Source organism: Anser anser (genome assembly GCF_964211835.1).
Source record: "Anser anser genome assembly, chromosome: 2".
NCBI lineage: Eukaryota > Metazoa > Chordata > Aves > Anseriformes > Anatidae > Anser > Anser anser.
Window position 1 is genome coordinate 65453927 of NC_139721.1, and position 22992 is coordinate 65476918.

The 22992-nt window shown below is 36.3% G+C and overlaps 1 protein-coding gene and 1 long non-coding RNA gene across 7 annotated transcripts in view; both read right to left on the minus strand.

Annotated features, from left to right (window-relative positions):
* GABBR2 (gamma-aminobutyric acid type B receptor subunit 2) overlaps positions 1-22992 on the minus strand; it is a 475356-nt gene that overhangs the window by 218549 nt on the left and 233815 nt on the right. For all 6 annotated transcript variants that reach the window (XM_083824026.1, XM_083824027.1, XM_083824029.1 and 3 more), the window contains 2 exons: positions 20083-20274; positions 18758-18994 (listed from right to left, as the gene is read on the minus strand). In XM_083824026.1, coding sequence (XP_083680152.1) covers positions 18758-18994; positions 20083-20274 — 429 coding nt within the window. The remainder of the gene's footprint in view (positions 1-18757; positions 18995-20082; positions 20275-22992) is intronic.
* On the minus strand, positions 1078-18751 carry LOC310894187. Its single transcript, XR_014579661.1, has 2 exons — positions 10582-18751; positions 1078-10264 (listed from the first exon to the last, which is right to left on the minus strand). It is a non-coding gene; the product is annotated as an uncharacterized lncRNA (long non-coding RNA).

The window sequence follows — 22992 nt, forward strand, 5'->3', positions numbered from 1 at the left end:
AATGTACTGTTGTAGTACACTCTTCATGATTCTTTGGGCATTTTGCTTCTTTCCTATTACTCAACTCTTTTACCCAGTGATGTAAAAAGAAAATCAACCAAACAAAACAAAAAAGATTGTAGCTCAACAACTGAAAAAGCAGCATATTTTCTGCAAACAAGATACATTCAGCAGAGAGAGTGTCTTGGGTTCGTTCTCTACTCCTTTCCCATCTCACCCACAACCACTGCAGAACTTCAACAAGCATCAGATCCAGCAAGATGTTTGAAGTTTTCCTAAATCTGGCTGCTCATTTGAATGTGCCACAAATGCAAGAAAAGTTTTTCATGCTAACACACTGCACAAAAAAAAAATAATGCATTAAACCAGAAAGATCACACAGACAGTTGTTATAAGGGTATGTATTAAAATTTAAGTTTTGTCGGCTGCTGGTTACATTTCTAACATACTCTACAGTACTAGGGGCTGATTCGTGCATCTGGCCTCAGAAACCAAATGACCTCAGCATTCAACAGGTAAATTAACAGGTAAATCCCCTCAGGTAGGGCTGGAAATGGTACCTAAGTTGGAGCAGGCTCGACACAAGCACTGCCTACACAGGGACCCAGTACTGTGATTCACATTTGCCAGTCTAAGGTTTATTATAACCCAGCTCCTCAGTTATTTTACTTGCACTCTGAGCAACAACCCCTCAAGGAAGCACTTTTTTTCATACTCGGTTTACTGTCCAGCATGGGGGGTTTGCTGATATCACAAGAGTCAAAAAGAACGAGTAAGACAAAATGGAGGGAGAGAGGAAGAGCAAGCCTGAAACAGGAGCACAAGACACTTTTCTTTAAGATAAATGATTGTTTTTGTTTCATATCCCAGATCACTAATCTGAAGAGAACTGTGGCCTCTTCCATTCAAGAAAACAGTGCCATCTGGTTTCTAAGAAGTTTTTTTTTTTTTAATTTTCACCTTTTTAGTAGGCCATATGGGGACTAATGCCCTTTGAAAAACTGATGGTTTGAAAGTTAAATCATCTTTAAACTTATACTTAATCATTGTTTAAAAGAGAAATCAGGTCAGATCAGGTTTTTGTTTTTTTTTTTTTTTTTTTTTTTTTTTGTCAAGTAGGGAGACTTTAAAAACAGTATTCCCCAACAACTTCCCCAAGTAGCATACAATATAGAGTTTTCCTACAGAAGCAATAGGAAAAAGCCTCTGTGTTAGACTCGTTGTGTTGTGTTAACTCTTCATAACATATTTTGAGGTTTGGAGGTTTTTATTTTTTATTTGTGTGTGTGTGTGTGTTTTTTATTTCTTCTTTTTGTTTTTTTCCCCACTTACACAGACTCCAAATAAGGATACCTTACAGTTTGTTTTGTTTTTTCAGACAAAAGTAGAGCATAAAAATAGCATTGTCAGTGATTTTGGGGTGAATTTTGTCACATCCAAGATTTGAAGAAATAGTTAATATTTTTTAATGTTAAACATCTGCAGTTAGTGAGTACAAACACATGCTACTTACTGCACATTTTAAATGTACTACATAGCAAATATCGTTGCCAAAAATACCTTGCCTTGCCTTTGTCAACCTTAAGAGATTTACTGAACAAACTCTATCAGTAATGGCATCACAGACATTGTAACCTTGTCTGCCAGGAGACTGCACAAAGGGATGCAGGGGAGGGTGCCAGATCTTCCTGCCTAGATCATTTCTACCCTCCTGCAGTTAATTATAAGATCAAACTAACAAAACATCCAGGCTTCAGGAATCTGGACAGGAGAAGCAATCAGTGTTTACAATAAAATATGGTAGATCTAAACAAACTGATGTACAGTCTAGAGGCAACAAGATAAAATGTTGAAGAGTGGATGTGAAAGTGCCTGTGTCTGTTTGGAATAACCTTTGAGATATCTTACATTGAGAAAGCTCCGATCACTCACAAACACTGCCATTCCAGAAAGATATGAATTAATGAATGGAAATTCAGGAAGCCACAGCACAAAAGCAGCTTTTGCCAACATAATGCACGTCAAGTACTATTCTTCTCTCTCAGATCACACATTTAAATCAACGGTCTGCTCACTGCCACTTCTTAACATATGCATTGGTAGAAGAATTTAAATCATATTAAAGTAATAGTGATTAATTTCCTGGGGAGGATTAAGATCTTTCCATCTATACAGAATGGCTGAATAGCAAATAAAAACATATCTCACCACAAATAATTGAAGGAGGCAATCAGCAAAGAAAAATGTTGCAAAGATAGTCAAAGGAGAACTACAGCAGAAGGAGCAGATTAGATCTACAGTGCAAAGAAGGCTAGGAGAGAGAAATATGTCTTTAATATAGACGTCAAGCTTTGGTCGTGACCAGCAGGAGTCTGTTGCAAGTACAGAGAAACGAGCAAAAGAAAGTGCCAACACGGAGCGGAAGAGAGATGGTGGTAAAGAAAAAAACACAGGTACAGGACTTCAAGAATGTGTACCACTGTCTGCAAAGCAAACCAAACACATTTGATTAACTAAAACCAGTGTTTAAGTCAAACAGATAGTGTACTCTGACTTATGAATGTAATCTGTGCCTTATATTGGCTGCCAATTATCAAAGGTTAAAGGGACATGAACTTAAATTTGTATTTACCTAAAAGTTTCTAGTTACTACAAGGAACTTTTCTCATTACTAGAACTGAAAGACAATTGAAACAACAATAACAGAACCTTGTGAATGTAACAGACAATAAATATTTTATTCTTATGATTTTTTTTTTTGTATGGATGAATTTTAGTACTTTAGAAAAAGTACTGTGGCAGAAAAAAATAGCTATCCCTTTTTTTCCCATCATAAAATCTCATTAACGCATGAAAGAATTGCTGTGTTTCTGATTTTTTTCACTTGTTCCCCTTTCTATATGCAACCCACTGCTGAATGAGATTACACTGGTGACTCACAGGGCATTGGACCAGATTCTTTCCTGGCTACTATCTCCTGTGTAGTGCCAGGCATGACTGAATGCTGTGGAAGGCAGTCTGAGATGTAGCTAGATGTAGCTGGAAAGATGCAAGAGAAAATAATGTTGTTATATTGTATTGGGATTGCATCACATGCAGTTGCATTTTTACTGACGTATTTTTCCATGACGTATACATCTTAAAAAGCATTCGGAGAACTCAAAGAATAAAGCTAACCTAACACTCAAGTTATTATTTTAATTTTATTATCTCTATTTGATACTTTTATAACAGTAAGATCACAAAATACATGCAGTCTGCAAAAGCATAACACACAATATCTCTGCTAACATTGTAGTTTGGGCTGTAGCGCTGCATCACATGTCGCTCAGAGAAGTGAAAAGCATGTCACAAACTAGATTTTCAGCTCTGACAAACCCCTTGGGCTGTGGCATGCCTTTACTGAAAAGCCCAAATCTGACATGCCTTTAATTTCACTGAGATGCACATTAAAAATTGTATAATACATTTTGTATAACAAGTTTATTCTCTCTTAGTGTTAGCATTCGTGATATTGTAAAACAGTTCCACATAGAGAGGTTACTAAACATTAAGTCTCTATAGGAAATGTTTCTTTTACTTGGACACAGCCTATCTTGAAAAACAAAGAACTTACTCTTTTAAGACTTGATTCAATACAGCCCTTTACCAGCCCGTTTGGAATACACACGCTTAATATTCAGTGTGCTCTTAGGCACTTCACTTAATCACAGCCTAAGAGAAAGAGCAGTATAAACAGTCTGAAAGCATTGGGGAAAATATTTTACAGAAGTAAAATATGAAATTCAACGATTCTGCCCCCAAGATTTTAAAGTATCTATATTAAGAAGTAGAGAAAGAATATACTACATTTTTTTAACATTTGGCTACATATCCCATGTTCACTTGATTTACAATGGAGAAATAATGCTGTTTTACATTTGAAAATAGGCAACAGGTAGGATCTTCCACATTTATTTTAATGTTTATATGGAATTCTTTCTAATATCACCCCTTTTTAGAACTCATCACTGGGCAAGCCTTTGACCTATTTATCAGTTTGTCATAATGCTTATTTAAAATACCCTGAATGTATAGAGCAGATGATTTGATAATCAGGATATACATCAAATGCATCCTATCCCCTTTCCTCTCTATATATTTATTTCAATTAGAAATCCAGTACAGTATGCATATGTTTAAATACATACTGGATGATAGGTTTTCCAAGAAAATCAATATTCTAGATGCTTAGCTGCATCTTTACTTGCCTGAACATTTTTAACAGCTGACATTTACTCACTGATGCACCATACAAATATAGCAATCGAAATCACCCAGATCTTTAAAGCCCCAAATGCCCAAATATAAAAAAAAACAGATCTGAAAAGAAATAATTAGAGAGGTGGTTATAATGTTTTCCTTCTTTTCTTCCTTCCTTCCATGTACATTCTATCTGCAGTAACAGCTACAGAAATTTGAGCCCAGTGACTCAGATGCCACTAGCTAGGTTTTAGAAGAAAGTGTGCTTAATGTTCATGATCCACAACACTTACTTATCCAGTTGTTTTCTGAACCACATCTACTGGGCCTTTTACCCACTCTGCTCCAGCTTTTCCAGTAGCCCAGGAGCAGCTCGGATTCACGTAAGAAGTACTGTGGACCAGGCTGCATCGCCTCCCTTGCAGCTATGGGTCGACTCTAAGTGGGGAAACGGCTGCTGCTGTGTCCCTTGGGACTTAACAGCTGTGTTATGGGAAATACACCTTAAGCAGAGGAGAAGCTTAATTTGGTCTACTGCAGTGACTACCTCAGAGAGTACAAGGTCCTCACAGAAGCTGTGTGATGCTGCTGAGGTCTATGTTTAGCTCACAGCTATCAGTACATTACCAGTACATTACATTTAATACTGAGTTAGTTGGTTTTGCACTCATCTGAAGGGACCAGCGAACAATCCCTAGCTGTACATACTTAGCTGTACATACAGCTTTACTGGTTTACTCCTAGATGCAATTTACCCAATGTATTCTCCGAGTTACCCGAGATAACTTTTTGGTGTCACAATGTCATAACTGGATTGGTTTTTTTTTGTTTTTGTTTTTGTTTTTTGTTTTTGTTTTTTTTTTTCATTGCTGCTATGTCAATGAAACTGGTACAATGGAGAGGAAATTGTGTAACAAGCCACCAGGAAAAGGTTCACATAAAAAGAAGAAGAAAAAAAAAAAAAAGAAATAATTAACTGGCAAGACATTTCAGGTTTCAAACATCAAGTTTCAGGGTCATTCATAATAAAAGCACCAGTATCAAAATTTCTGAGATGTGCTTGTGATCTTACAAAACTCAATGTTAAGAAAATCTAACACTTCCAGTTAGGAAATATCATTGCGGCCTCTTTTGGAGAAGCTCACATACTACTCTGGTATGCAGCAAACACCTGAATTCAGCTGAATAAGAGCCTCCAGGCTACAGAAGTTTACCTCCATCTCACAGAACTCACATTCAGCCGGAACATGCACTTTTGATCAATGTAACTGCACTCCTTTGTAACTCCTGAGGAACTTTTTAACCGAAGTAACTCAGTGTGAGCATGCTGAGGCTGTAGCCTCACAGTCACCAGGCAGATGCAGCAGCACCACAGCACTGCATCAGAAAGCAATTTGAGCACTAGCACTGCCACACAAGACTAGAAAGCTGGGTGAGGTGAGGCCTTGGCCTTTCAAGCCATGCCAGAGAAAGCTGTAAGAAATCTGGTGTCCAGATGCAAATGGAGCCCTAGCACCCAGCATTGCAGTCCTTTGTCTTGGCAAGGAGAGCTTGAGGGAAGCTGAGAGCTGAACTTCAGTTCCTGAGCCCCCACCAAAGACTCACCAAGCTGTTTCCTCCTAGAGGCTCTCCATGGAGCAGGATCCTGCTGGCATCCTGGGCTGCATCAACAGAGTGGCCAGCAGGTCAAAGGATGTGATTGTTCCCTTCTGTTCTGCCCTTGTGAGGCCCCACTTGGAGTGCTGCGTGCAGGTCGGAGGTCCCAGAACAAGAAGTATGTGGGGCTGTTAGAGTGGGTCCAGAAGAGGGACATGAAGATGGTCAGAGGGCTGGAGCACCTCTCCTATGAAGAAAGGCTGAGAGAGCTGGCGATGTACAGCCTGAAGAAGAGAAGGCTTCAGGGAGACCTCATTGCAGCTTTTCAGTGCTTAAGTGGGGCTTATAAAAAAGATGGAGAACAACGTGTTGCTTGTGCAGATACTGATAGGATAAGGGGGAATGGTTTTAAACTAAAAGAGAGGAGATTTAGATTAGAGGTTAGGAGGAAAATCTTCACTCAGAGGATGGTGAGGCACTGGAACAGGTTGCCCAGAGAAGCTGTGGATGCCCCATGCCTGGAGGTGTTCAAGGCCAGGCTGGATGGGACTTTGGCAACCCACTCTAGTGGGAGATGTCCCTGCCCATGGCAGGGGGGTTAGAACTGGGTGGCTTTAAGGTCCCTTCCAATCTAAACCATTCTGTGATTCTCTGATAAGGCTTGGCTCTTATACATCTGATTTACATCTACTGATAATAAATTTGACATGAAACATATGTCAATCTATCATAGATGGAAAAATATTGCATTTTTTGTTGATTTTGAAATGCAGTATATGGCCAACTCTTTCCTCAAATCGTTCTCTATAATCTCTTGATTTGTGTTGATTTACTCTGGAAAATTCTTCGGTTTGTCAGTATTATGGTGGCACTCAGAGTTTTACATGGCACCCTGCAGTGAGCAGACCGTTCTCTTCTCCGTAGTGAAGAGGAAACATCAACTGTGGCCAGCTTTATTTACATAATTCACAATATTGTTTAACCATAAATTCACTCTTTGGGTTTGAGTTATGCTGTTTTAGTTGGAGTTGGGTTGTTTTCATCTATGTGATCTGTTACTACACTGATACCACATGAGTGGAATAACACAGAAACTGTGCAGGTTATGCACAGGGTCATTCAGTCAAAAAGTCTTGATTACACATAAACAATACCATAGACTTTACTGAAGTGAAAGTTCTACTGTGCATTGTGAAATCTTAAAATAGAATACTCTTAACGCCACTTTAGCAGGTGCTAGATAATTCAAAAATTCTCCTCATCACCAGCAAGGCTTGAGACAACAAACTGCCAAAAGACAATGGTGGGGAGAAGAAGGTAACAAATACAGAAGTCTTAAAAACTAATACGAAAAATACTGGAAAAGTGTTTGAAGATGTACTATGTACATATCCAGAATAAATGTCATTATAATACTTTAATTTTCTTGTATTTCAACTAAAATGCTTGCAGGCTCCAAGAATCCTATTTACAACTAGAGGACCTCTCAACAGAGGAAAACTAGTTCATTGTAGAAACCATGACTGCCAGAAAAGAGGAGCAGTGGCGTATGAAAATATAATCTATTGAACATCAAACCTGACAACTGCAGAGCCTCTCCTGACTAAGTCAGCTAATAACACCATTTTTAATATTACAGGTAGTTTCATAATACTCAGCAAAATTCTATATTCAAGGAATATTTTTGCCTTGAGCTGTCATAAAGATTAACAACAGCAGAGAGTATGTTAATTGGTGAAGCCAAAATCTCAGAAGTACTGTAGTATGAACACAGAATTAAAATACAGTTTTAAATGTTTAATTTTTTTGCTGGCCAGAAAGTAAAAATTTCACACTGCAAAAAATTACCCAAGGGAAAATTTTGCTCTTAGGTGCACAAAAAAAATCCTATCAGGCTAAATTCCAGTTCTTCACACATCAGTGTGGGTCTCTTTCAATAAAGCCAGAAAAAGATTACTTTTTATAAAGTTTTTACATTGCCCATTGATAGAGTAACCTAGATCAAAACAAAATATAAATTAAAAAGACAGTCATGCAACTATTCAGCAACAGAGAGAAATAGTCCAATTAATATAAATCAACCAATCATTGTATATATAACACAAAAATTATCATAAGCATTAATTTTATTTCTTTTCCCAGAGCATCCAAAGCAGTAATGTAAAGCACAAAAAAGAATGGAAGTTAGAACTACTTTTATATGTTGTCATTTCTTTTCTTTAAGAAAGATGTTTTAAGATTTGGACATATTTAGAAATATATTTCTCATTTACATGTTTTAATCATTCTTTACACTCTCAATACTTATAACAAAGCCAAACTGATGTTGAGATTTTAAAGTAGTATGATAACAGCTCTACGAACAGTAAAAAAAAAACTTATTCTGAAGATTTTCACAAACTGGTATATGAATAGTCTTCCTATTGCTTCAACCTTCATGATACTCTCTATATGCTCTGAGGTTTCTTATTTTCCATATTACTATTTCAGATACTCAAATATCTGATACACAGTTAAGAATTACAGTGTTGTGCCAAAAGAATATATATAATGAGTGCAATTGATCACTAAAATATTCAGCATTTTTATGATTTACAAAATCCACACAAGAAGTTGCAGCCTTTTATAGGCATCTGTAGATGTTACTTTGTAAATTGCTATACTCCACCACATTATTTCCATCGCTCATAGTTATTTGACATCTGAGTTATGTAATTCCACATAGCACACTATCTAGAGGCATTCTCCAAGTGTGCTTTAACAAGCTCTTGTGTCTAATCATTCATTACTAACTTACAGCACTACAACAGATCAGCACTCTTAAAATGTATTCATTAATTCTAGAAAGCATTTCAGAAGCATTTTAAAACAAATTCTGTAAGTGAAAAGGATTTTAGAATAATATTTTGAGTTATGTTCACAAGTTAGTTATTTAAGCAGTTTGCTAGGTAAGGACCTCCTCCTGCTCACAATGAAGTTAAAAGAGATTTGCCACTGACTGCAACAGGAACAGGATAAAACCAGTAAAATCTTACTATATTTTGCCTTTACATGGAAATAATAATAAAATATGATGTCTAATAAAAGAAGTGAGAGCAATAATACTAAAATACTATTTTGCATCTTTATAGCATTATCCCAAAAGAGTCCTGGTATAAAGCTAGTAAATAATAACTTCCTTATCCACCTGAAATCTCAGCGAGAGTTTTAGGTACACAGAATGGAATTACCAGAGCTGGAACAATCCCAAGGCAGCAGGGCTAACATCTGTTCCAGTGGAAAACACAACAAGAATTGCAACCTCCTCAAGCACTCAGGAATTCAGTTTTATACCACTTCTAAAATATGTTCTTTCTACAATCATAGTGGTTTTTAACTGAGATGGTTTTTAACCATCATAGTGGTTTTTAACTGAGCAAATTCAGGTACGTATGCAATGATCTTTTCTAGGAGGGGGCAAGATAAACCAGAGGCAGGTAAAGGAGTTTGCAGACTGAGGCCAATGCAGGATAACTAAAACTAATATTGCTGTTTCAGCCATTAAGCATACCGACAGAATAAGTTGCAACTGAAGGCTGCACAATGTTTGGTGAATTTCATCCCCAAACCACTGGGCAGCTGAGGGCTTGAGAAAATCTATGGAAGATGTCATTGTTTGTCATTTTAAATGAAACTGCAGCAGACAGAAGCAGTAGCATTCCTAAATTCACCATGTATCTTTATTTCTTCTCTTAGCAACACTAAATGCAGGAATACCTATACCACTGGATACCACTGTTACCCTGGAAGGTCGTTAATTCATAGATCTCTGCCTAAATGTCATTGCATCATCTGCAAAAATCTCACCTGGAAACACAGTTCAGCTGTGCCTGCGCCAGCCCAGACCTGTTTGATTCATACACCATCTGCCAGCTAACCATAAAAGAGCTTTGTTGGCTCTTCAGGACCATCAAGCTCCATCTAATAAACACTTACATGGCCCATCTAGTAAACACACAGCCCATACAGATATGTCTATATCTGGACATATTTCCTTGGAACGAATGTACTCCGTTAATGATTTGCTCTCAACAAGGACAGTAAAATCATCTTCAAGAGAAGCACAGTCAGGTGAGATGATGCTCATTAAACTCTATGCGCTATTAAACAAAGCAGAACAAGGTACACTAGAGAATGGAAACTCAGAACTGCTCAGTGATGCAGATTATATAAAAGCCTTCCAGGAAATTTCTTCCTTTCCCATTATATTATCCCCAATACACCTTCTCCTGTAGTCTTCTATTCCAGACTTGTTAAAATTTAAAAAAAAAAAAAAATAGAGAAAAAAAAAGAAAAGGTGTGTATGTGAGAGGAGGTGGGGGGACATAGCTATGGATCTAATCTGTAGCTACCCTCTCTCAGGGTCTCCCCATCCAGGTCGCACTCGCTCCATTCCCTCTGCACTCAAGATGTACATCTCTTGGGGAAGGCACAGTATTCCTCCCCTCCCGGGCCCAAGGTACAGCAACCTGGCTCTGCTTCTCCTTGCTCCCAAGGTTCACAACTCCACCTTCACACAGACTGCAGTATCCAGTATTTCTAAAGCCATACACACCACCTTTGGTGTATTTCATCCCATGATGAACAATTCTTCCATGTGTGGCAGGAGGTTGCAGCTTCTTCATCAGGGTCAGTATTGCCTTTGCAGGCAATACTTGAAAGGGGCTTGACATAATTTTTACTTGGCATATTATGTGCTACCACAGATACCAAGAACTGCATCAGGTCCCTGGGCAATTAAAGCATCTGGGACTTTCTCTTTTCCATCAACCCTCACCTTCCTTCTGCACCTCCCTTAACAGCAGTGTCCTAGTGCATTCTCGAGAGCTTACAGACACAGTTTCACTTAAAGAAATGGCTATATTTCACAACCTCTGGTTGTTAGAAACTGTCAACATTGTCAAAATTTTACACCATATTTTCCATTTGGGATTATAATTGCAGCAGAGACTTTCAGAGACCAAAACAGTTCTTACAGCATATATTGCAAACCATTAACTCTTTTCTGCTCTCTTGGACATGGACCACAGAGAGATGCTGTGTATATTCTTTTGCTGATATGAGATCAGCTCCAGAGATGCACACTGACTTGTCAGCTGACTTTGATCATAAGTTACTGGCAAGGTTTGAAGTCACAGTATAGGTAGACAGAGCTACTCAGGGTTTTGTATTAATTTTCAGAGATGATATTTCATTGATACACTTACTGCAAGAGGGTCACTTCTCCGTAAGTGTTTATTATTATTAATTTTTTTTAAATCCTGTCACCCTTTTTTAAAAGGTACCTGAACAGTATTTACTATTTCTTCTAACGACCTGTGTAGGACACAGAAGCTGTGTAACATTTTTCCTTTGTTTTCCACCATATGCTGGAGGGGGTGGCAAAAGAACACCTTACTTATTTAGTACTTCTGTCTAAATGGAGTGCAAGAGGTCATTTAACTATCAGGAAAAACAATCTCCTACTTATGCAAGTAATACCAGAACTCATAGTTCCTATGTTGGTTGTGCAGGATGTATATCTTTCCACTCTTTCTATATATATATATATTATAAGTATATTATAAATATATTATATATATTATATCATAAATATATAGATTATATATATACAATATATTATAAACATATGTATATATATTATATATATTATATCATATATATATATATAGATTATATATATACAATATATTATAAATATATGTATATATTTAATGGTCCTCTATACCAACCTCAGATAAAACCAACTGGAAGACATTATTTTGAAAACTGTTTTTAAAAGTGCTGACACCTTCTCACACCTTAACTGCTGACCTGGAGAGCTTCCAAATTTCATAAATTTAATCTTTTCTTCAATCTCTCATCATTCAACTTTAAACAATATAGAACAGAAAAACAGTAAAAAAAAAATAAAAGAAAAATCAAGGTGGATTGCAAGCAGGCAGGTACAAATCAAAGCACACTTCAGTAAAAACAGTGTGTTGAAAGTACTGAAATGTACTTTATTTTTTTTTCAGAAGCCTGAAGAAGCACAAACACAATTACTTTCACTAGGGCGTTTTTTCTTTATTATTATTTGTAGGGATTTCTGTTAGTTGCATCCATAGTAGCAACAAAACAGGTTTCAGGGCATATTTTGTGTTATGTTAAACACTGTCTAGATTAAGACAAAACTAAATATAGGAGAAAGGAAGCTAAGATCCATCTTAGAAAACGTTTTACTAGCTTTTCTGTAAATGTATGTTGTTCATTTATTTTCATCAAATATCCACCTATTAGAGTGACAGATGCAGTAATAAGTGTTCTACAACTTCAGAATAAAGCTTTTTTTATTTGCCATCTACTATACCTATTAAATCATCAACTGCTTGTTAGCTTGAGGGCTAATCTTGAAATGTCACAGTTAATCTCAGTTTTCACTTTAGAAGTTTGGATTTCCTTCTGTATGCAGTTTTACATTGTTGACAGATGAAAACATTTGCACTGAATTTTCCTAATGAGCCAGCATTATTTATGACCCCATGCAAGCTTGCTGATGGCTTACTTTAGCAGCTCTCTATTTGGAGGAGTCTCCTATAAACAAATTGGCTGTATCGAGAGTAAATTATTCCCTCAACCTTTTATAGCACTCTCAGTTGTTCATCTGAGTTGGATAATGCAGTGGAAGTCAGGAGGGAGTAAGGAAGAAGGAGATTCACCACATTTATCTCCACTGCACTGAGGGAAGCTCAGATTTAAGGTTCAGGAAAGCCACAAAGAGATATAGGAGGTCTTTTATGCAGCCAGACCCCATGTATTTTTCTTTCTTGTGCTACACAAGAAAGCTTGTCACAGAAGGCAAGTTCTGAAAAATCAAAAGGAAACACAAGGCATTAAGTTCAGAGTGGTTCACGCTTATAACCCATGGTGTCAGGTGTGAACAAAACTGAGATCTGCCAATAGTTGGAAAGGGTTATAAGCATATGCAAGTGTATGTATACGAGTATATATGCACCTATAGTTGCCAAATCACATTTTGTTATCTTATTTAAGTCCCTCAAATCACCCAGTTATGGATAATGGCCAAATGTAAATTTTCAAGTGCTGAAAATTAAGACAAAGTCAAATTTGAAGGAACATGAAAAAGAATGCTATGAGAAACATGAACACTGAGAGCTATTTCTATAGACTTAGGTATTACATTGCACACTAGACCCTCTCCTCCCGCCTTTTATGAAATTATATGTACTTTGAAAGCAGAATCCTAGGGTAACAAGGAGCTAGCTCCTCATCCAACTTTTTTACTATCTGCCTTGCCTTAGCCATGTCAAAGAAAGAAGGAAGGAAGGCAGGAAGGCAGGAAGGCAGGAAGGCAGGAGGGCAGGAGGGCAGGAGGGAAGGGAGGAAATTTAGACTCCAGGTATAAAAGGTATAAATAATTATAAAGGCTTGATACTGAACTATTCAAGCAAAATTAATTACAGTGATCAATGTCACTACAGAAATGTTTGTTAGACTCCCCTATTAAGCATAAGCTCACTTGGCTAAAGTCCTAATTGATTTCATCTGATTCTCTGCCATGGATCCAGGCATTTCTCAATTTCATAGGCCTAGGGAACGTTGTTTTTTCCAGGATGCCATGAAATAAATACATTCTCACTGTTGCTATTCTGATGCTAATACCTCCTATATTTCTGAGATGTCTGGACAACACAATAGCTGCTGAAGCCTGGAAAGTGGAGGCGGACTGCTAAAATCAATCTTCAGAAATAATCAGCATCAAAACACGAAATGAACTTCATATCAATAAACATTTCCAGTTCTGAATCATGACTGGATCCATCTGAATGCGGGATGCCAGAGACAGGCATGAAAGCTATTTCATGGCAGTGGTTTCAATTGTTCAGCAGCTACTGTGATGGAATTTTATCCTACTGTGCTACAGAGACTCTGGCTGATGTAAAAGGAAATACAACACTGTATTTAATTTTCTCTCTCCTCCACTGTAATTCTTTTTCCATTACACACAAATAATAGAAGGCCACAAGGATGAGAAATAAATTAATAATTCTGAAGCCTGATTTATAATCACAGATAGCAGCAATAAACTCAAGCAGCAGAATACCCTACCACAACGACTACAGGGAACAAATGCCAAAGGTGAAGTGATTATACAAGTAAAAAAAAAAAAAATAAATCTTTAAAAGGCATTTTTTAAGAATAATTCACCACCTGGCTACCCCACAGAACCCCTACAAACATTTACCATTCTGAAAACAAAATGGTATTTAATCTTTCCAAGAATAAAAAACATTTTTTTCCAAACAAATATCATCATTTCTGTAGTTCTAAGGTTACTGTGTAAACGTCCATAGCCTTTAAAAAGGGGAAAAAGAAAAAAAAAAAAAGACTGAAATAAATCCTTCCACCTTCTAGATGGATTTTGATTCAGTATGCACTAAATATGACTCAGTATCCACAAAAGCCCTCATGAAAGACAGCTCAAATTCTTCACTAATTATCATGCTTCCAAGTTACAGTATGTAAATATCACACAGAATAAAGTTAGTCTTGATAGACTTTTTTTTTTTTAATTCTTTAGAAAAAGGATGTCGCTTTAGAACTATTCTAGCTCCATGGAAAATACTTTTTATTTTTCACACGTTTGATGGGCATGTTATTGGAAGTATGCTATTAACCGCTGTATGATTGGTATATAAATATATAGATATCACAGATAAAAATTTTGTTTCTTATCACTTTGTCTTTCTGCACTGCTTCAAACCAGTAACATTTCAACAGAGACCTCAGCAAATTCTCCAGCTCTAAATAACCTCTAGTGGATCTACTAATTATAGAAGGCTGTTCCTCAGACATCTACAATGGGTCAAAATAAATTGTGTGAATACTTTTTTTCTCTCATTTTCTGTCACTTAGGTTACCAGAAAGAATGTGTATTATTTGAGAAGAGGATAGGGATAAATTTAGCAAGCTAACAGACATCCGGTGGTTTATAAATCATGCAGGTGGCAGGGTTGCATTCAGCTTACATAGTTTTATCTTGACTAAGAAAAGTAGGGAAAAAATATCCAAAATCCTTTCAGAGGATTCTTTTTGTTATAATAACTCTCCAAAGTAAGTGTTCTGGTAGGTAAGGAATTAGAAAAAATTAAACCTAGTGCTGTATCAAAAGGACACCTATCCTGGAAGTTGGTAGTTGCAGTTGGACCGCTCTAACCCCACAATGCCTTACGCAGTTTGAAAAGGCCTGACCTCAGTGGATCTGTGTGCAGAATTAGGATATACAGACTAACAGTATTATAGGAACATCCTCTGCAGGTCTTTTGTTTGTTCATATTGCATTTCTCATCACAAAGTTCTTTTGTACCTTTACAATAGTATCCAACTTAGCCTTTAAAAAAATAGCAGCAGATAACTATAGTACTGTTTCCTGATAAAACACCAAATAATACTTGTTTCCTTGGTCTATATTCCAAATACACTACAACATTGTATGGTAATGTCTTTAACTACAAGTTAGATAATCACAGTGGAAAAATAAGAAAAGGAACCATTTTTCTAAGAGAAAAGAAAAACAAATGTGGAGAATGAGCAGAATTTTCATCGATGTTTAAGGAATACCTATAATTTTCTTTCCCACCAAGATTTCTAATAGTAAAACAGCACAAGTAACATCTAGGTACGGAACTTCTGGTGCTCAAAAGAAGGATTAGTTCTGTCAAGCCTTTGGGCAGTAACCTAAACTGTTTTCTAAATCCTGTCTCCATGAAAAAAAACAAAAATAAAAAAAAAAGATTAGATAAAAGAACAGAAAACTGGGGGAAAAAAAAAAAAAAAAAGACATTCTCTATAATCAGGAACTTACACGCTTCACTCCTAACAAAAATTTTCAAAATTGTTATCAAAATAAATCAAAAATAAACAATCAACAACAACACCACAAAACCCACTACTCAACAATGATTATATTTATTGTGTTTTACTGTATATAATTTCAAAGAAAATTAATATTGGATGAAAGGATTTATTTTTTATGATGTGACTGTTTCTGATATATGGACAGAAAAGATAATGAAAGTTGAATCTTTTTATTAAGACTTTGCATTTTTAGATTCTTGTCTACAGCTTCTTTACCTTCTTTTCTTACTTAATCATTAACAACATATTTTACTGTATCATTGGATGAGGTGTTAAAGATTGATCATATTTAGCCCCTCCTCCTACTTCTTCTTTCAGAAACTCATTTTATATTTGGCATAGATGATTCTCTAGAACAAATGAATATTCTTTTCCTGTTTAGGATAAGTTATTAAAAACAAATTGTAAAAATTTCACTCAAAAATATTTTTCTGGAAAAATATTAAAATGCAGTTTGGCACTCCCAGACCTAAAGATTCCGTTCCCATGAAGTTTTAAAGTAGGTCAAAAATGACAGCAATTTATTAGACTGAGTAATATAAAGTCTAAAAATATTTCTGGTAGGATTCAATCTGTTCCTTCAACTTTCTGAACATTGCAATGCAGAACTGTAAGGTCTGCTATGAAACTCTTTTTCACACGTTCTAGAAAAGCCTTAAGTATTGTTTGATCTAATTAAAACCCAAGAAAGTGTAGCTGGTATAGATTTTATTCTCTCCTTAACTTTTTGATTAATATGTTTTTTTTTTAGAACGTGTTATAGGGACAAGAAGTATGACCCTTTACAGATTAGAAAACAGAAAGTGAATTTAATATTGCTCAAAAAAAAACCACAAATATAATCTATGTTTATCAATATCAATATCACTGATATATATTTAGTCTGTGCATTGTCACAGTGACTTGGTGAACCAATCTTTAAAATAAACATTTTATTAAGTTCCTCAGACAAGTACTAATCACACTGAATAATCCTGCAGTAACTGCTTTAGAAAACATTATACCTGAAGAAATAAAGTTTATCAATGTGATTGAATGTGTTTGGCAAAACTTTGATTCATTCCCTCTGTAAAAAGAGACAGTTCATATTTGTTTTTTTGCTGGTGTCTCTAAAAGTAATAAAAAAGACCCATCTACATCTTAGAGGTGTTTTGTGTGGGTTTGTGTGCATGTGTGTTTTACTGGGGTTGTTGTTTGTTTTTTCCCCTCTGGGGTGGAAAGAGGCTGGGCGAAGGGTAGGGGTTTAGTCATAAGATGGTAATTAAGCAGTGCTAATGAGATTTATCACTTTACCATAATGGGCTGTCAGGACAAAAACAACAGGCAAAAAGGTTACAAGGGGAAAAAAAAAAAAAAAAGCTAAAGGAGCTACATGGCCGCTCTACAGTTTGACAGATACTGTGCCTGGAGTAAGTCAGGACTCACGTTTGAGTCCCTGTATTGTCTGGTTTACAGCTGCCACTGACTGACAGAATTATCAAAGATCCGGTCCTGCTATGGATGCAACAGGATACCCCAGAACTGCACAATTCTTTTACTGAAGCCTTCAGCCAAACGCAGTGTAAAAAAAAAGAAAAAAAAAAAAAAAAAAAGTATATTGTACAGGCAACTAGATTCTAGTATTGCCTTGCCATATGATTGTTTGTTATTTACATATCTTAAATTAGTTTCAGTCACATTGTGATACATAGCAGCATAGCAGTCATCTTTAGCAATTAATACAGACACCAAAAAGTTGAGCCTGCTTCATTGTTCATAACTATACTTTGACATTTCCTCCTTGAAACCATTTGTGACATGTATGACAACCTTAGTTCTGCCGCTTCAACATGTTTTGAGGTTTACTGATATCCAAGACAATTTAAATTAACTCAGGGACAGAATGTGACAAGCTACTGCACAGTGGCAGAAATGATGCCAATTCTCTGCATGCTCTTGCTGCAGAGACGTTCCTAAAAGCATTACTTGCATGCACCACTGAGTTACACTTTTCTTCGAAACTCCTTATTTCCTTATCTAACTATGTAGCAGGCCATGAATGTGGCATAACAAAATGGGTTCTAGGAGCTTCTCTCATTTACTATTTACTACATATATTACGTTATTGGAAAGCGTGAAGACCTTTCTCCCTGAAATGAAGTCTGCTCAGCTCTCTTGGTGATGGAGTACGGCTCTGCAGACTCTCTTCAACATGTTTGTTCCTTTAACTTCTGACTGATGTCTCAAATACATTTAAGCAATTAAGAAGTTTTAGGGCTACACTCCTTATTGCCTCTTATACTCTGCTAAAAAAAATAGAAGCAATGCAAAAAAAAAAAAAACAAAAAATAACCTTACTATGAATTTGCAATGGTGCAATTGAAAACAGAATGAGATTATTACTACATGTGACCAACTTTTCAGTCATAGTCATGCTTTGTACTTGACTGTGAAAGAATACAAATTTTAAATACAGGCAAATGGTTACTGAAATTTGTTGGAGGATTTTTTAGGATTTACAGCACTGGAGTTGGAGACATTAGTGTACTATTACTGAAACCTATTACTGAAAATAAAAGATGGGGGAAATAGGTATTTTCAGAACACACCCCAGCTACTCCTCAGCTGTGAAAACAGTCACCTAAAAATGTTACTGCAGCTTGCAATACTAGTGGTTTCCTTAAGACAGATCTGCGTTGTTAATTCAGATCACATCCATGCTTAAAAATCTGATAACTGAGTAATGGAACAGTGTCATCTCTCGGCACCACAAGGTGGTAATGAACAAGAGTCTTAAGGCATCCACATTAATTGTGAAGATAAAGTAGAACTGAGGAATCTCTGAAGATAAAGGAAATACAGAGCTATCTTTTTTTTTTTTTTTTTTGAGTATTTAAAATGTAATGTTTGCTTCAGCTACTGACTTAAAGCCACAAGTTCCTTCCACCACATAAATACCTATAAATACCTGTTTTGGACTTACCGTTACTCCAAAGAAGTTGGTTTCATTCATAGCATCCAGAAAAATTTTGCCAAGTTTGTGATTTGTATAGTTAAAATCTTCAATTTTTTGGTGTTTGTTAGTGGCATTGAGATACTTCATTGCCCGCTGCAGAGTCTTGGCAATCACCCATATTCCGTCATAGGCGTAACCATGAAATTTGCTGGATTGCCCATCACCTCGTTTAGCATTGTATTCCCTTTCATATTGCTGTGGAGTCTGCAGAGGAGAAAAATTTCAGTCTTACTTCAAAACATATCATTTTACAGATTTGGGTCCAAATCTACACCATGAACTGCATGCTCCAATTTAGATGTTTGCATGACTAATATAGAAAAGGCAACCAAAGAAAGAAGCAAAAAAATCCAAAAATATGTGCTGCTTGAGTTACAGACTGATGGTGGGACCAGAAGGGTTGATATAGGATACAAAAAGACTGAAATGCAGTTGTTCTGCTTCTCTGTATGAAGAACAACTTTGTTTGTTTTGCTTTCATACAGAAAGTTTTAGTTCAACCAAAGCTGTCAGCCTAGGGTGCACATTGGTGAGCCATAATACCAGAACATACTAAGTCTGTATCCCTGCAAATTATTGCTCTGATTACATTCTATAGGGTAATGCAAATCAATTAATTTTTACTTAAGCAACTATTTGCTTAATATGCAATTATTTAAGCGGCAATTTGTGTACATTTTACACTTTTACTATGCTCTTTATGGTGTGCTCTGTTATGATGAGTTGCCTTTTTGTAAAGATCCCTTTCGTGCTCAGTCAGCAAGGCATGAAAGACAACAGATGAAAAAAGATGAAAAGCAGCAAAATCAGGCATGTTTATTCATTGGCTAGAGTTTGCATGCATTTGTTCTATGATAAAATATTATGTACTTTATGGAAATGCCACATATTTACATGCTTAAAGCAAGCCCCACCCCTAGCCCCCCGTTCTGAGTTACATATCACCAATGAAATTAGATATTTGCAGGATTAGGGACAAACATAAGAGTTTTCTATTTCTGTGCTCAGTTATATTAATTTGCCACGATACAGCATGTAATATTGCAGACTCTAATTCAAGCTTTATTGTATACTTAGCTGTAAGATGCATAGAGGGGATGCATAAGATGCATTGGAATTGACTTCTAAATATTTTGAAATTGCAAATCAATGGAAAGAAGAGAATAACTATGATGAACACCAACTCTGCAGAAGCACCTTGTAACTTGACCTTTTTCCTCCATGCTTTATTGTGCCATGATGTTGTGAGACTACTGACTGTATAAAAATATAGCTAGAGGAAAAAAACTAACCCTTCCTGATATGGTCTTTATCATTTTTGAACTGAGAGGCTCAAAATCCACTCCAATATAACCTTCCATGGCTGCAAGAAGATTTTTGCTGAGACACTGTGAGGAATTAATCCAGGATTCCCACCAAAGGTTTTCATACCACCCTGGAATAATCCACTGATATTTGCTGCCATACATTTCTTCGTCATAAGCCTACAATGAAAGAAAAATAGAAAAGTTAATAGATATTTTAATAGACATATTAAACATAAAGAATATTGTTTATTGTGTTTTTCATCATTAATGAAGTAATGGCCTGACTTTACAGCAGTAGAAGGAGGAAACTATGGGAATGCAAAGAGGAAATATTAGTCACTCAGAGCATAACTGTTTTGAAAAGTATCCCAAAGATCTTCCCCAAAGCCTATCAGATATATAAAGATGAATAGCAAGAAATACAACATAGGAAAACCTCCTAAATACATTAATACTAAAATTAAAAGTGGGCTTGAAATCTGTTATAATGGTGCCAACTCAGTTCAGAAATGCATTATGCACAAAGCAATTTTGTTTGGCCCCTGGTTGCAAGAGCTGATGTTCAGCCAAAATCAAATTTCATGCATTTGTATACAGTGCTGCTCGAAAGTGCTCCTGGTCTGAAACCCAGTGTTTGCCATCTCATATGTTATTATACAATCCACATAAATTACTTGTCTTTCTCTCTCTCTTTAATTCTATCCTTCCAGAAATACATCTGTTTTTGTTTTCCTGCCCATCTCCGCTCTTTCTACTGATACAGTGACACTGCATCCCATGTCCAGCTTTGAGGAAAATAGCAATTCCATCCTGCAATACGTTTTGATGTCCAAACAAGTTTCTGCTACACAATGAGGTGATTCAAGGCCTTTCAGTGATATAGTGTCTTTTATTTGTCAGTTTTCAAATCACCGAGGACACAAATTAACACTGAATGGTACTTTTAGAGAAGGGCAAGATTTGACAGCTTCCTCTGCTCTATACAGATTGAAGTATCAAACCATATGTTGCAGGGCATTATTAGCTATGAAGTATCCTGAACCTGGAGCTATTGGAATTATTCTGTTTGCATGAGCACTTGAGTCTGTCTTCTAAATAATCTGTAAATGTCCTGGGATATTGTGTAAAAATTAAGTTTCCAAATGGCCAGAAATTCTGTCCTGGAAAATGAGGGATCATGCCCAACAAGGCTGCAGTGAAACTTTTTCTGGCAGCTATTCCTTTGAGATCTGGTGGAATGACAGAGTTGGAAGAGTGATCTGAGGAAGCCAAAAGGAAGAGGAACAAAATTAATTCCCTTAAAGCTGAGCACCGTGTCACTTTTCCAGTGATAGCACAACTAGTGCTTAGGCTTAAAGAAGACTTATATTTCAACACATCGGTTGGTTGGTTGGTTGGTTGGTTGGTTGGTTGGCTGATTGGTTTGTTTGTTTTGGTTGTTTTCCCCACAGTTTCCTCCCTGCTGATTCTGCTGCATGGAGATGATTCTGATGCTTAGGAGATGCACTTCCTTGACATAAAACATACGGATCTTTCTTGAGCTGTTTGAATGCATACAGATCACCTCTTACAGGTTTTAGATTCTATAAGGAAGATTAATTGGCACACAACAGCAGGGTAAAGAAGGTTTACAAATGCTATCAGAACAGTGTAAAGTAGTTACAGTGTCTTCCCCAATCCTTCCTGTATGCCCTATGCAGGCTACAGAACCCTGATTACAGCCAAGCATCTAGGGAAATATCCTCAGTATTTTCTGCCCTTGTGAGACTGAATTTGGTATCCTTTTTAAAAACTTTAAATTCTTGTTTGAATCCATAAAGAGATACTTATTTAGAACAAAAAAAATATTTTGGAATTGCAAAATGCTTGGTGAGGTAGAAGCTCTCGCTCAGCACTTTACACACCTATTTTGTCACTGTCCCTTCTCTCAAAAACTCACATTAACAAACAGAGCTGCTGCCCAGAAATTAGCCAAAGATGAGATGATCAATTAAACATTTTTTTTGCTCTTATAAATGGCCATACTTAAAGGTTAGCTGACTATTTAAATGAGTTTTAAAATGTAAGCTTAACTGAGCCTTATAGGAATTAGATACAAACAGGTTTTAATAATATGCCAAAATTAAATCTAATTTCTAAAGTGTATTATGCTGGAGATTTTGATTAATTATGACTATAGAGCAAGTTTGAAGAAATTGTTTTATTCTATTAAGGGCATAAAGAAATCAGGACAAAAGACAAGCAGGCACCATGCACTTGTTAAAGAGACCCTTGCTATTAATTAGTTTTAGAATAAGCTAATTAACAGAATTACTTATAAGTTATGAAATGATTAATTTATTAATCAGACTGTAAGGGATGTAAGGTTGGAGAGGATATACTATATTATTTGTGCATGGCAGAGAACTTTATTTTTAACTGCGAAGTGTTTCTCAGTGTGTCAGCAGGGATGTTGATTCTTCCCTTTGATTGTTTTGTACAATGGGCTTGCATTACTCAAAACAGGAGCAACACATTCATAAAAAGCTACAAGTTATCTTTGCTGGTGCTGAATCTGCATTCATATGCAAATGAAAGTCTGCTCCAGTTGTTTAAAAGAAAACAGCAGCAACAACAAAACACACTTAATTCTGTAAGGAACCATTTTTACATCCTTCAAAAACAAGACTTCGCTCTTAGTGAGCTTTTGCCTTTGCTAATGGAACCATTACACTGAATATCATTAGGATTTTATCTGCAAGCTATTTTATGGATGCTGCCTTATTTCAAATTTCATGATATCTAAAACAGAGCATAACACATTTGGTGTTCATTTAAAATACACATCTTCAACACATATATGGAATGCTATTAGAGACAGACTGGTAGGAAATATGTAATAAGGAAGCCTCAAAA